This window comes from Alexandromys fortis, unplaced genomic scaffold (assembly GCF_014885135.2).
Source record: "Alexandromys fortis isolate MF-2015 unplaced genomic scaffold, M_Fortis_MF-2015_v1.1 scaffold_140, whole genome shotgun sequence".
Taxonomy (NCBI): Eukaryota; Metazoa; Chordata; class Mammalia; order Rodentia; family Cricetidae; genus Alexandromys; species Alexandromys fortis.
The window spans coordinates 897614-910990 of record NW_026068048.1 but is presented as its reverse complement, the minus strand read 5'-3'; the positions used below and the strand labels follow the sequence as shown (position 1 = coordinate 910990).

The following is a 13377-nucleotide window of genomic DNA, read 5'->3' as shown; positions in this document are numbered from 1 at the left end:
TAGGGTCCAGGGGTGTGGGTGGGAAGAAAACATTGGTTGGGCACTCTGTGCTTTTTAGCTTTCTGTTGCTATAATGAAATACCTGAGACAGGTCAGGCGGTGGTAGCGCACGCCTTTAATCCCAGGCAGAGGCAGGTGGATCTTTGTGAGTTCGAGGCCAGCCTGGTCTACAGAGTGAGTGCCAGGACAGGCTCCAAAGTTACAGAGAAATCCTGTCTCAATCCCCCCCCCCAAAAAAAACCTAACAAAATCAACTTTAGTGAAAGATTCTTTTGGCTCATGGTTGCAATCTATGATTCCTTGGCCCTGATACTTCCGGTCCTTGGTGGCACAGTGTATCACGGTGACAGTATGTGGCAGAGGCTGGTTTCACCTTGTGGTATTTGAAGACACACTAAGGAAAGTGGAAGGGCCAAGATTCTAATATTTCAGTGACCTAGCTTCTTTCCACTGGGCCCCCTCCCAAGGACCCTACCACTTCCAGTAGTCCAACAGGCTGCGGGCCAAGCCTTTCCCAGATGGGCTGTTAGCCACAGGGTTGGGGACTGGAGTCGGCCTTCCTGACTTTGTCCTCTCTTCTAACCCTAGACTTGTGTACTATGAGGGAGGGCCTGTGTGCACTCACGCCCGCTCCCTTTGGAGGCTGGAGCCACTGAGAATCAGGTGCGGTGGGGGGCTCCTTGGGGCCCGAGAGGGGGAAAGGGTCTTGAGGGTTATCTGAGGAAGACACTTGAAGGTTTTGGGAGGGACAGCCTAGAGAGCCTGAGAGAGATTTGGGTCCTCAGGGATCCTGGAACCCTTGGGGAAGGTGGGAGGTTCCTGAGGGAGAGATAGGGGCTCTGAGTGAAAGTTTGCATCTAGAAAGCTTGAGCCAGGCCCTGGAGACAGCTGGGGAGCTCTGAGGAAGGTTCAGGAATCTACCAGAGGACTGGAGCTGCTGAACAGGGAGGAGAGAGTTCTAAGAAAGATTGAAGGGCCCCAGAAAAGATCTTGGGAACCCTGGAAGGGAGATGATTGAGGGGTTTTAAACCAAGACTATGATGTTAATGGCTACTATGAAGGATTCCCCTGATTCTCACTACTATAGAGGAGTCCCCTGATTCTCACTACTAGGGAGGGGTCCCCTGATTCTCCCCACTGTCACCTTCCACAGCTGGAGTGGAAGCCACCTCCGCTGGGGCCAGCCACTTCGAATCAGGCACGTGACAACAGGACGGTACCTTGCTCTCACCGAAGACCAAGGCCTTGTGGTGGTTGATGCCAGCAAGGCCCACACCAAGGCCACTTCCTTTTGCTTCCGAATCTCCAAGGTTGGTGTGTGTGTGTGTGTGTGTGTGTGTGTGTGAGCACACGCTTACACTTGTGTATGTGTAGGGGGCGAGGTGCCCTTCCTCATCTGCAACCCTGGGTCTCACTCTAGCCTCCTGGATGAGGACTCTTGCTTGGGGTCTTCCACAGCACCCGGCATAGGAGGCTGATGTCTGTCCCTTGTTCCTGCAGGAGAAGCTGGATGTGGCCCCCAAGAGAGATGTGGAGGGCATGGGGCCCCCTGAGATCAAGTATGGAGAGTCGCTCTGCTTTGTGCAACATGTGGCCTCAGGCCTGTGGCTCACCTATGCTGCCCCAGACCCCAAGGCCCTGAGGCTCGGAGTGCTCAAGAAGAAGGTGGGCTCCTGGAAGGAGTGTGAGTGTGAGCAGGGGCTGGGCAGGGCTGGTTCATTACCCAGCATTTGGGAGCCTGAGAATGAGATAGACAGGGAGATAAAAGAGGTGCGTGTGTGGTGTGTGTGCGCATGCATGTGTGTGGTGTGTGTGTGAGTGCGTGTGTGTGTGTGCATGTGTGTGGGGGTGTGTGTGTGAGTGCGTATGTGTGTGTGCGTGCGTGCGTGTGGGTGTGGGTGTGGGGTGTGCATGCGTGTGGTGTGCGCATGCATGTGTGTGGTGTGTGTGTGTGAGTGCGTATGCGTGCGTGTGTGCGTGTGTGGTGTGTGTGCGCATGCATGTGTGTGGTGTGTGTGTGAGTGCGTATGTGTGTGGGGGTGTGTGTGGTGTGTGCATGCATGTGGTGTGTGCATGCATGTGTGTGCGTGTGTGTGTAGTGTGTGTGCACGTGTGTGTGTAAATGTGTATGGTGTGTGTGTATGTGTGGTGTGTGTATGGTGTGTGTGTGCACTGTGTATGTGTACGTGTATGTGTGTGTGTGTAGAAAGAGAGAAAGAAAAGCAGAGATAAAGACACACAGAAATTGAAAACTAGGAAGCCATCCACACAGAGAGAAAACAAACAAGGGCCAGCAAGGTGGCTCAGTGAGTAAAAAGTTTTTGCTGCCAAGCTGAGGCCTTTACTTTGACCCCTAGAGCTCCATGGTGGAAGGGGGGAGCTGCCTCCTTCAGGTTGTCTTGACTACCACACTTGTGTATACACACATCCACTACCTATAAAAATCTTCCAAATAATAACAAGCTGAAAATAACATTCCTAAATTATTGGCTGGGTCTGGTGGTTCTCACCAGTTACCCTAGCGCTCAAGAGGCTGAGGTGGGTGGGAAGAGGGACGACTGTGAGTTTGAGTTTGAGGTCAGCTTGGACCACATAGTGAAACCCTGTTTCAAAAGACCCAAAAGGGAAGGGCCGGGGCTGTAGCTCAGTTACACAGGGCTTGCCTAGCATGCATGAAGCCCTAGATTCCATCCCCAGCACCCTAAGGATCAGGTGTCAACCTTTCCTGACCTCTGCGTGTGCACACCCAGGCCATGCTGCACCAGGAAGGTCACATGGATGATGCACTGTCACTGACCCGATGTCAGCAGGAGGAGTCCCAGGCTGCCCGCATGATATACAGCACGGCGGGCCTGTACAACCAGTTCATAAAGTAAGCCTGCCCACCGTCTCCTAGCTCCCCGTACACACGTGTGTACCTGAGAAATGTCACAATCCCTCTCGAAGAGACCTCCGCACATCCGACCTGAACACCCATGACCTTTGACCTTACATTCTAACTTTCACACTAGCACCAAGACTCTTGACTGGCTCTCTCCGGGCCTGACTACTTCCAGGATCCCTTGTGCCTGCTACACAGGAGCCCATGCCCATCCCAGCAATGTCATTGGTTCTGTGTGACCTTGGGCCAAGGCTTTTCTTCTGTTTCTCTGTCCTCCATAAAACCGAAGCCTGTGGGAGTCCAGCGTGGGATGGGGTGGTGCTAACAACCCTGCCTGAGCACTGTGGTCCCCACAGAGGTCTTGATAGCTTCAGTGGGAAGCCACGGGGCTCGGGGCCACCGGCTGGGTCAGCACTGCCCATCGAGGGCGTCATCCTGAGCCTACAGGACCTCATCGGCTACTTCGAGCCGCCTTCGGAGGAGCTGCAGCATGAGGAGAAGCAGACCAAGCTCCGCAGCCTGCGCAACCGACAGAGCCTCTTCCAGGAGGAGGTGAAGCCAGGCGTGGAGGGCGGGGCCCGAGGGGGCGGGGTTTGGCCGGGGGTGTGGGGAGGCGAGGGGCCATACAATTCTCAGTGCCTGGGATTTAAGGAGGGGCGGGGTCTAGGGAGGAGCTCGAGAGAGGGCGGGGCCTGTAGGATAGTGATGAGTTGGGCCTCAAGGAGGGGGCAGTGTTGATGAGGGGGGGGGGCCTTGAGGGAGGGCGGGAATGAGGGGGGCAAGGGGCGGTGCCATGTGAAACTGAAAGTCCAGATTAGATAACCTGAGCAGGGGTTGATTCAGAGGCTCCACAGATGGGGCTTTCTGCTTCTGCTTCTGTGTGTAGGATCCAGACCTGGGTGAGAGGGCAGAACTAGAGTGGGGTGTAGGATCGGGGACACAGGGTGATTTTGGTACATCTGGGAGGAGATTATTGGAGTGAGGGACTTGCCATCTCTTAGAACAAGAAGGGAAGAGGTGTGGGGTGCTCACCTGAGCTGAGATGCCTGGACTGAGGTCAGCACTCTGCTGCCTTTTCAGTCGCGGGGAATGTGTCTATTCTCAGGCATAGCCTGGCCCCGCCTCCTGGATGAGGAAGAAGGAGGACCACAGTAACAATAGCAAAACTACCACCAGGGTGGGATTAGTACAGTGTATGCAGGGCGCTTAGAGTTCAATACAGATAGGCGGGTTCAGTGAGAGACCCTGCCTCAAAAAATAAGGTGGGGGCTGGAGCGATGGCTCAGTGTTTAAGAGCAGGTACTGCTCTATCAGGACCCAAGTTCAGTGTCCAGAACCCATAGCCGGTGGCTCAAAAACACCTTAACTCCGTTTCCAGAGGGATCCGATGCCTCACACCCTTACAGTATATAGATTTAAAAATGATAAAGTAAATCTTTAGAAAAAAAAACAGGACAGTTGAGTGTGATGATAAACATGTTTAATTCCAGTACTAGGAAGGCAGAAGCAGGAGGATCTCTGTAAATTCAAGGCCAGCCTTGTAAATGGAGACTGCTCATTTGTTCCCGGCTGCCCAGACCCCAATAATCACACAGAAACTATATTAATTGCAACACTGTTTGACCTGTTATCTCAGGCTTGTTATTAACTAACTCTTACATCTTAAATTAATTTATTTCTATTAATCTGTGCATTGCAATGAGGCTGTGGCTTACCAGTAAGATTCTTGTAATGCTCTGGTGGTCAGGTGTCTTTCTCCTTCGGCAACTACATGGCGTCTCCCTGACTCCGCCTACTCTCTGTTTAGATTTCCCGCCAGACTTTATTCTGCTAAGCCATTGGCCCAAACAGCTTTATTCATTAGTTAATAAAAGCAAAACATATACAGAAGGGCATCCTACATCACAGCAAGTTTCAGGCCAGCCAGACCTATGTAATAAGACCCAGCCCTTAAAACAAAAAGCCAAGATGACAAGTCATCATAGAAGACCCCAGAAGTTGCCAGGTGATTGTGGTGCACATCTTTAATCCCAGCACTTTGGAGGCAGAGGCAGGATAATCTCTGAGTTTGACACTAGATTGGTCTACGGAGTGAGTTCCAGGACAGCCAGGGCTACACAGAAAAACTCTATCTGGAAAACAAACAAGAAGCCAAAAACAAAAACAAAAATCTCTTGAAGTTGACCTCTAGTCTCCACAGGAGCAAAAACGCACACCTGCACACAAACAAATATGTATCACACACACAAACACACACACACAGAGTCTCAAAATGCAAACAAAATTAATGACTTTCAGGTACCATCTGGATCTCTCTTTTTTTCTTCCCTCAATACAGAGTTTCTCTGTGTTGATCTGTGCCTCTGCCTCCCAAGTGCTGGGTTTAAAGGTGTGAGCCACCACCACCTGGCTCTATTTGTAATTTTTAAGTACAGGAAAGATAAGTTTCGTTCAGGTGTTAATATGATGTTGTCAGCTGTGAATTTAATATTTCTCAATAAAACACTATATCATGAATGTGTTTCTTTTTCTAGAAACATGAATAAAACAAGGTTATACACCAACTCATTGATAAAAATATTGTATTCAGAAGCTGATCACAGGGGCTGGAGAGATGGCTCAGCGGTTAAGAGCACTGACTGTTCTTCCAGAGGTCCTGAGTTCAATTCCCAGCAACCACATGGTGGCTCACAACCACCTATAATGAGATCTGGTGCCCTCTTCTGGCCTACAGCCAGGATACTGAAGAAAGAAAGAAAGAAAGAAAGAAAGAAAGAAAGAAAGAAAGAAAGAAAGTAAGTTAGTTCAAGAAAATAAAACAACCCTTAAAAAAAAACACAGAAGCTGATCACAACAGCTCATGCCCATAGTTTCCACTATGTGGGAAGGTTAAGAAAGTCATTTGAGCCCAGGAGTTTGGGGCTAGCCTGGGCCACATAGTAAATATATTCTTTCTCTTCCTCTTGCTCTTGGCTAACCACAGGATGCCCTGTTCCTTCTGCTCCCACATCCCAGTTGCTGGACAAGTGTGCACCATGTTCACCTAATGTGGTGCTGGGGACCAACCACATCCACACTAAATTCACATTACCAACTGAGTACATCTCCAGCTATGACTCCATCTTTTTTAGTTTGGTTGTTCGAGACATAGCCCAGGCTGTGCTGGAACTCAGTCTGTAGATCGGGCTGACTTCAAACTCACAGAGATCTGCCTACCTCTGTCTCCCAAGTGCTGGGATTAAAGGTGTGCGCCTCCACTGCTGGTCTCATGACTCCATATTTTAAAAATTAAAAAAAAATTATTTTCTGTTCATTGGTATTTTACCTGCATGTGTGTCTGTGTCAGAAACCCAGGAGCTGGAGTTATAGACAGGTGTGAGCACCCATGTTGGTGCTGGGAATTGAACCTGGGTCTTCTGGAAGAGCAACCAGTTCTCAAAACCATTGACCCATCTCTCCAGCTCCGAAAATAAACACTTTAAGGCAGGGGTGGTGACTCTCTGGGATTTGGGAGGCAGAGATAGAGGAATTGCCACAAGTTCAAATCCAGCCTGCCCCACCTAGTAAGTACCAAGTCCAACCTGGTTTACACAAAAAAGATCCTCTTTCAAAAAAGATTATAATGAGTGAGGTGTGGCGGCTCACACCTGTGACACCAGCACTGGCGAGGCTGACATGAGGATTGCCACCAGTTCCGGGACAGCCTGAACTACAGAATGAGACCGTTTCAAATAGATAAACAAAACTACATCTATCCAGGCATTCCCTTGCCTCCCCTGCACTTTTGCCATGAGTGGTGATTCAGTTGTTGATAAGTCATTGTTCATATGATTTTACAGACCACTGCTGTGAGTGATGAGAATTAATTGTCTATGCTTTACTTACTTTTCTGCGTGTGTGTTAGAATTCACCAAAGGACCGAAGAGAGAGCTCAGCCAGTTAAAGTGCATGAGAAACTGAGTTAGGTTCTTAGAACCCACCTGATAAAAATGCCAGGCATGGTGGTAGGTCCTTGTAGTCCCAGCCCTAGGGAGGCAGAGACAGGCAGATCCCCAAGGCTTGACGGCCAGCCAGTGTAGCCTCATTGGTGACCTTCAGGCAAATGAGAAACCCTGTCTCAAAGGAGGTAGAAGTTGTTCTTTGGCCTCCATGAACACACACAGATGCATACATATTCATGGTCATCTACACACACACACACACACACACGCACAAACACACAGACACACACACAATACTCAGAATAGGGACTGGAGAGATGGCTCCGTGGTTAAGGGCACATGCTCTCTTTCAGAGGACTTGGGTTCAGTTCCTAGCACCTACACAGCAGATTACAACTCTCTGTAACTCCAGTTCCAGGGGATCCAATTTCCTCTTCTGACCAGGCATAGACATGGCACCAGGCATAGACATGGAACACACACATGCAATAGGCAAACCATTTATACAATATATAAACTTATAAGATTCAGAAGAGCTGGGCATGTTGGTGTACACCTTTAACATAAGAATTCTGCTGATAGAGGCAGGTGGGTCTGTATAAGTCTGAGGTCAATTTGGTGAGTTCCAGGCCAGCCAAAGCTACAAAATGAGATCCTGTCTCCAAAAATAAATAAATAAATAAAAATAAATCACAGTAAAGAAAAAAAAAAAACAACCATGAGCTGGAGAGATGGCTCAGCGGTTAGGAGCATTGCCTGCTCTTCCAAAGGTCCTGAGTTCAATTCCCAGCAACCACATGGTGGCTCACAACCATCTGTAATGAGGTTTGGTGCCCTCTTCTGGCCTGCAGGCATACACACAGACAGAATATCATATACATAATAAATAAATAAATAAATAAATAATTGAATAAATGCTGAGAGATGGCTCAGCGGTTAGGAGCATTGCCTGCTCTTCCAAAGGTCCTGAGTTCAATTCCCAGCAACCACATGGTGGCTCACAACCATCTGTAATGAGGTTTGGTGCCCTCTTCTGGCCTGCAGGCATACACACAGACAGAATATCGTATACATAATAAATAAATAAATAAATATAAAAAAAGAAGAAAAATCATTAAAATGTCAGAGGGGAGAGAGTAAAAAAATATCTCTTATGGTAGGTGGTAAAAGTGAACTGGTCCAAACTGAAACCAAGAGTGGGGTGTCTGGAACTAAGTAAAATGGAGAAAAATGCTGTAGATCATAGAAGCACAAATTCAGTCTTAATATTAATAAGGGCATATTATATTGGAGACTGAGGCACAGAGCCCAGGAACAGGTTTGATGAGTCAGGAAGGAGAGGGGGTGATAAGACTGAATGGGGACACGGAACTGAAGAAGCTGTGTCACGACGGGCGTGGAGGCGCACAACTTTAATCCCTGCACTCCGGAGGGAGAGACAAGTGGATCTCTGTGAGTTTGAGGCCAGTCTGGTCTACAGAGTGAGTTTCAGGATAGGATCCAAAGCTACAGAGAAATCCTGTCTCAAAAAACCAAACCAAACAAACAAGCAAAGAAACTGGGTTACCTCTGGGAACACAACCATTACCTAGTGCAGGAATATGATGTAGTAAGTCTAGAAAAGACAAAGTGTGGGTCTGGAACTCCTCCGTTTCTTTCCCCCCCAGGGGATGCTCTCCCTGGTCCTGAATTGCATTGACCGCCTCAATGTCTACACCACTGCTGCCCACTTTGCCGAATTTGCCGGGGAGGAGGCAGCTGAATCTTGGAAAGAGATTGTGAACCTGCTCTATGAACTCCTAGGTGAGGGGACTCAGAGCTGACTCCCCCAGGAGCACCCAGACCCCTGTTCTAACAGATCTCCCCCTTGTGCCCCCTACAGCCTCTCTGATCCGTGGCAATCGCACCAACTGCGCCCTCTTCTCCACAAACTTGGATTGGCTGGTTAGCAAGCTGGATCGCCTGGAGGCCTCATCTGGTAGGAGAGCCCAGGAGAGGGGGGTGGGAAGGGTGGGGAGGAAAGGCCATTCCCCGTCACCTCTTCCGTGGGCGCCCGGCAGGCATACTGGAGGTGCTGTATTGTGTCCTGATTGAGAGTCCCGAGGTTCTGAACATCATCCAGGAGAACCACATCAAGTCCATCATCTCCCTCCTGGACAAGCATGGGAGGAACCACAAGGTGGGTCCTTCAACCCTGACCTCTCCCCTGCGGCCCCAGGACTCCTTCCTTTAACCTTGTCTTTTACTGAACTTTGTAATGCACTTCCATCCCAAGCGGAGGCTCTCAAATTCGTGGCTCTTCAGTGGATTCTGGGCTGCAGATCTACTTAGGTGAATCTCTGAAATGCACTTTACAGTCACTGTGGGTGGCAGATCGACTTTACAGTTTGCTACAGGTTCTGTCAGTGCCCGCTGTACAATTTCAAACCAGTTCATACCTTTACATCCCCACCTGGCCCATAAAGGCCGAAGTTTAGAGCCCCTGCTAATCCAGAATCTCACCTTGACTCCTGAGGCTCTGGTTGATCTTCCACTCTGCCCTTTGACCCCTTCCTTCACTACCCCCCCCCAGTCTCTAATTTCTTGCACTTAACGATGCCTTATCCCAACCCACAAGGACCACACCAGCCTCCTGCCCCACCTTCCTCTTTGATCTTCGACCTTCCTCTCCTCACCCTCTCAAGCAGGTTCTCCATATTCTAGCTGGAGCTATCATACACTAGCCTTGCCTCCTGCCTTTCTTCTGCGGTCTTCCCAGAGCCTCCCACTCTGGTTCCCCCTCCTCTCCTTTTTTAATTTTCAGTTTTCAGACAGGGTCTCACTCACTGTGTGCCCTGGCTGTCCAGGAATTCACTGTGTAGACCAGGCTGGCCTTGAACTCACGGAGATCCACTTGTCTGTGCCCATGTGTGCTGGGATTAAAAGTGTGCCCCACCAGCCCGGCTAGCCTCACTCTCCTTGACCTCTGAACTTGACTTCCAGGTCCTGGACGTGCTGTGCTCACTGTGTGTGTGCAATGGTGTGGCCGTGCGCTCCAACCAAGATCTCATTACTGAGAACTTGCTCCCCGGCCGAGAACTTCTCCTGCAGACAAACCTCATCAACTACGTCACCAGGTGGGTCTTTTAACCTTAGCTTTGACCCCCAGTCCTGACCGCAGGCTCGAACCCAGGTCCTCTGCTGAAGCAGCCAGTGTTCTTAGCTATCACTGCAGTCCCTCTATCCTTTGATGTCCCTCTGTCTCTCTTTCCTTCCCCACATCTGGGTCTCCTCTCCATTTCTCCTGCAGCATCCGCCCCAACATCTTTGTGGGCCGAGCAGAGGGCTCTACGCAGTATGGCAAATGGTACTTTGAAGTAATGGTGGATGAGGTGGCTCCATTTCTGACAGCGCAGGCCACTCACCTGCGGGTGGGCTGGGCCCTCAGCGAGGGCTATAGCCCTTACCCTGGAGGCGGCGAGGGCTGGGGCGGCAATGGGGTCGGCGATGACCTCTATTCCTATGGCTTTGACGGGCTTCATCTCTGGACAGGTATCTATACCTCCTAGAGGATTCTCATAGCTGATCACTGGCCCCGGAATTCCCAAGATCCTGGTGACACACCTTGGGGTTTAAGCGCCTGCATGGTCTGCAGAGCAAATTCTAGGACAGCCATGGCTGTTACACAGAGAAACCCTGTCTCTAAAACCCAACAACAACAACAATAGAAATAATAAAAGAATCCTGACTCCCAGAAGAAGAAAACTTTTGACCCCTAACCTCTCATTTGACCCTAGCCCTAGAACTTTCAGAATTCTGGCCTTTACCTGTTTCTTCTTAGCTTCAAAATTCTGATCCCACAGGGGCAATCATAGGAGACTGCCCTGATTTATGACCTCTGACCTTTGATTTATGGTCTCAATGTTTCCAGAATTCGAACTCTAGGAAGACTAACACCTTATTGTATATGTCTTAGGAACCGTGACATCAGCTCTTAATTTTAGGACTACCCACGAGCACCTTTGCTCCTACAGATTCTAATGCCAAGTCCCCACAGGACCCCTTAACAGTCACCCCGTGTCCCAGCGAAACTGCTTTTGTGGAACCTTCGACCCTTGACCCTTTTCTGATGACTGGTTGTAGGGCATGTGGCACGCCCCGTGACTTCTCCAGGACAGCACCTGCTGGCCCCAGAGGATGTGGTCAGCTGCTGCCTGGACCTCAGTGTGCCGTCCATTTCCTTCCGTATCAATGGCTGCCCCGTGCAGGGCGTCTTCGAATCCTTCAACCTGGATGGGCTGTTCTTCCCTGTCGTGAGCTTCTCAGCTGGCATCAAGTGAGAACCCGGCCCTGCCCCCCCCCCCCCCGTGTGGCCCAGCACTGGGAACGCACTTTACTTGGCTTCTCCCATCAAAAGGCAGGGACAGAGCAGCCAGCTTCGTGACTGATTGGTGGTCAGAACCCCTACATGAAGGTCTCCGTGACCTCAGTGTGACCCCAGTGATCTCCGATTCCTGTATCCTCCCAGGGACCTCCAAGTAACCCTAGAATTTCACAATAACTTTATAAAGACTCCAGATTGTCACGGTAACATCTCAATGACCCAGGACCCTTCTAGTAACCCCCCAACGACCTCAGACTCTTCCAGTGACTTTAGGATTTGATTGTGGTCTAAGATCCTGTTTGACATCCCAGTGGCCTCAGAGTGCCAGCCATGGACTAATAAGCTCAGACTTGCCCAGTGGCTCCCCCATCACCACATACTCCAAAGAACCTTCACAGACCCAGAACTTTCCAGGCACCCTCAGCTCTCTGAATTCCCAGTCAATGGGAATCCTGTTTATTTTGTAATTATGGTGGAATTTAGATGACTCCTAAACGACCTCTGTGGTCCTAGGGAGACCCAAGACGGCTCAGGGCCTGCACATTCTCCGAGAGCGCTCCGCTGACCCCGGTGTTGCTCCCACATTCCCCACTAACTGCAAGCTCTCCCCTTCGTCCCCCCATGATGCCCGTTCTCCTCTCCCAGAGTGCGATTCCTCCTTGGTGGCCGCCATGGTGAGTTCAAGTTCCTGCCCCCACCCGGCTATGCTCCATGCCATGAAGCTGTGCTCCCTCGGGAGCGACTCCATCTCCAACCCATCAAAGAGTACCGTCGGGAAGGACCTCGGGGACCCCACCTGGTGGGCCCCAGTCGCTGCCTCTCACACTTGGACTTTGTGCCCTGCCCTGTGGATACCATCCAGGTATGGCCTGCTCTACAAGGGTATTCTTTCTTCTAGACACTTATTTAAAGAATTATTTATTTGGCTGGGTGGTGGTGGCCACCAGGACTTTAATCACAACACTCAGGAGGCAGAGGCAGGAGGATCTCTGTGAGTTTGAGGCCAGCCTGGTCTACAAGAGCTAGTTCCAGGACAAGCTCCAAAGCTACAGAGAAACCCTGTCTTGAAAAACCAAATATGTGTGTGTGTGTGTGTGTGTATGTTTTAGGTTTCTATTATTGTAATAAAACACTAACTGAAAGCAACTTGGGAAGGAAAGGGTTTATTTTAGTTTACACTTCTACATTATAGTCCCTCAGTGAGAGAAGTCAGGGCAAGACTTCAAGGCAAGAACTTGGAGGCAGGAACTCAGTGGTAAAGCCACGACCTAGAATCCCCCAATGAGGGGCTGGGGGTGTGGCTCAGTGGTAGAGCCCCTGCCTAGAATCCCCAGTGAGGGGCTATGGTATGGTTTAGCAGTGTAGGGCAACTGCCTGGTGTCTGAAGCTCTGGGTTTCAGTCTCACCAGTGTGTGTAGGACTCGTGTTAAGATTCTCATCACTGTCTTTATAGAGAGAAGGAAATAGCTGCTCATTCCGCAGTGTTTTCTGGCTGATCTGACTCTAGCTCTGGCTGGGTGGTACTGGAAGTTCAATGGACTGGAGCAGCCCAAACTCTGTCTTCAAGGGGTTCCCCATGCACAGGGTCACATGGTTGTCCCCAGGTGCCCCTTAACTTTGATTGGTGCTACATCCTTGCTCCTCTGGACATTACTTTTCTAATCGAGGCGTGGCATGGGAACAGGGCTTTGGAGTAGCACTGCTGGGGGAAGAGTGAGCTAAGACTCACATTATTGGGAAAAGAGGTCCCAGTGGAGGTGCAATAGGATCTCACAAATGTCCCCCTACCCCCAGATCGTCTTGCCTCCTCACCTGGAGCGGATTCGGGAGAAGCTGGCGGAGAACATTCATGAACTCTGGGCACTGACCCGCATTGAACAGGGATGGACCTATGGTCCGGTGAGCCTAGACCCTGAGAGGGACGAGCGAGAGTGGTTGGGAGGATCAGTCCCTGGGACTCGAGGGTACCAAGGAGTCTTTGGGCTGCAAGTGTCAGAAGTATAGGTGGGAGATCAATGGGTCAGCATCTAGGAGTCGGGGATGAAGGGGAGCCCGAAGATTGACCCCAGTGTTTCTCTAGGTTCGAGATGACAACAAGAGGCTGCATCCATGCCTTGTGGATTTCCACAGCTTACCAGAACCCGAGCGGAATTACAACTTACAGATGTCAGGGGAGACGCTCAAGTGAGAGG

At 50.3% G+C, this 13377-nt stretch overlaps 1 protein-coding gene across 2 annotated transcripts in view; it reads left to right on the top strand.

The window, feature by feature from the left end:
* Ryr1 (ryanodine receptor 1) overlaps positions 1 to 13377 on the top strand; it is a 122285-nt gene that overhangs the window by 12241 nt on the left and 96667 nt on the right. For both annotated transcript variants that reach the window (XM_050119297.1, XM_050119298.1), the window contains exons 9-22: positions 589 to 663; positions 1154 to 1310; positions 1501 to 1665; positions 2751 to 2872; positions 3238 to 3433; positions 8490 to 8625; positions 8705 to 8800; positions 8883 to 9001; positions 9805 to 9938; positions 10112 to 10353; positions 10945 to 11137; positions 11831 to 12047; positions 12980 to 13084; positions 13266 to 13369. In XM_050119297.1, the coding sequence (XP_049975254.1) occupies positions 589 to 663; positions 1154 to 1310; positions 1501 to 1665; positions 2751 to 2872; positions 3238 to 3433; positions 8490 to 8625; positions 8705 to 8800; positions 8883 to 9001; positions 9805 to 9938; positions 10112 to 10353; positions 10945 to 11137; positions 11831 to 12047; positions 12980 to 13084; positions 13266 to 13369 (2061 nt within the window). The remainder of the gene's footprint in view (positions 1 to 588; positions 664 to 1153; positions 1311 to 1500; positions 1666 to 2750; positions 2873 to 3237; positions 3434 to 8489; positions 8626 to 8704; positions 8801 to 8882; positions 9002 to 9804; positions 9939 to 10111; positions 10354 to 10944; positions 11138 to 11830; positions 12048 to 12979; positions 13085 to 13265; positions 13370 to 13377) is intronic.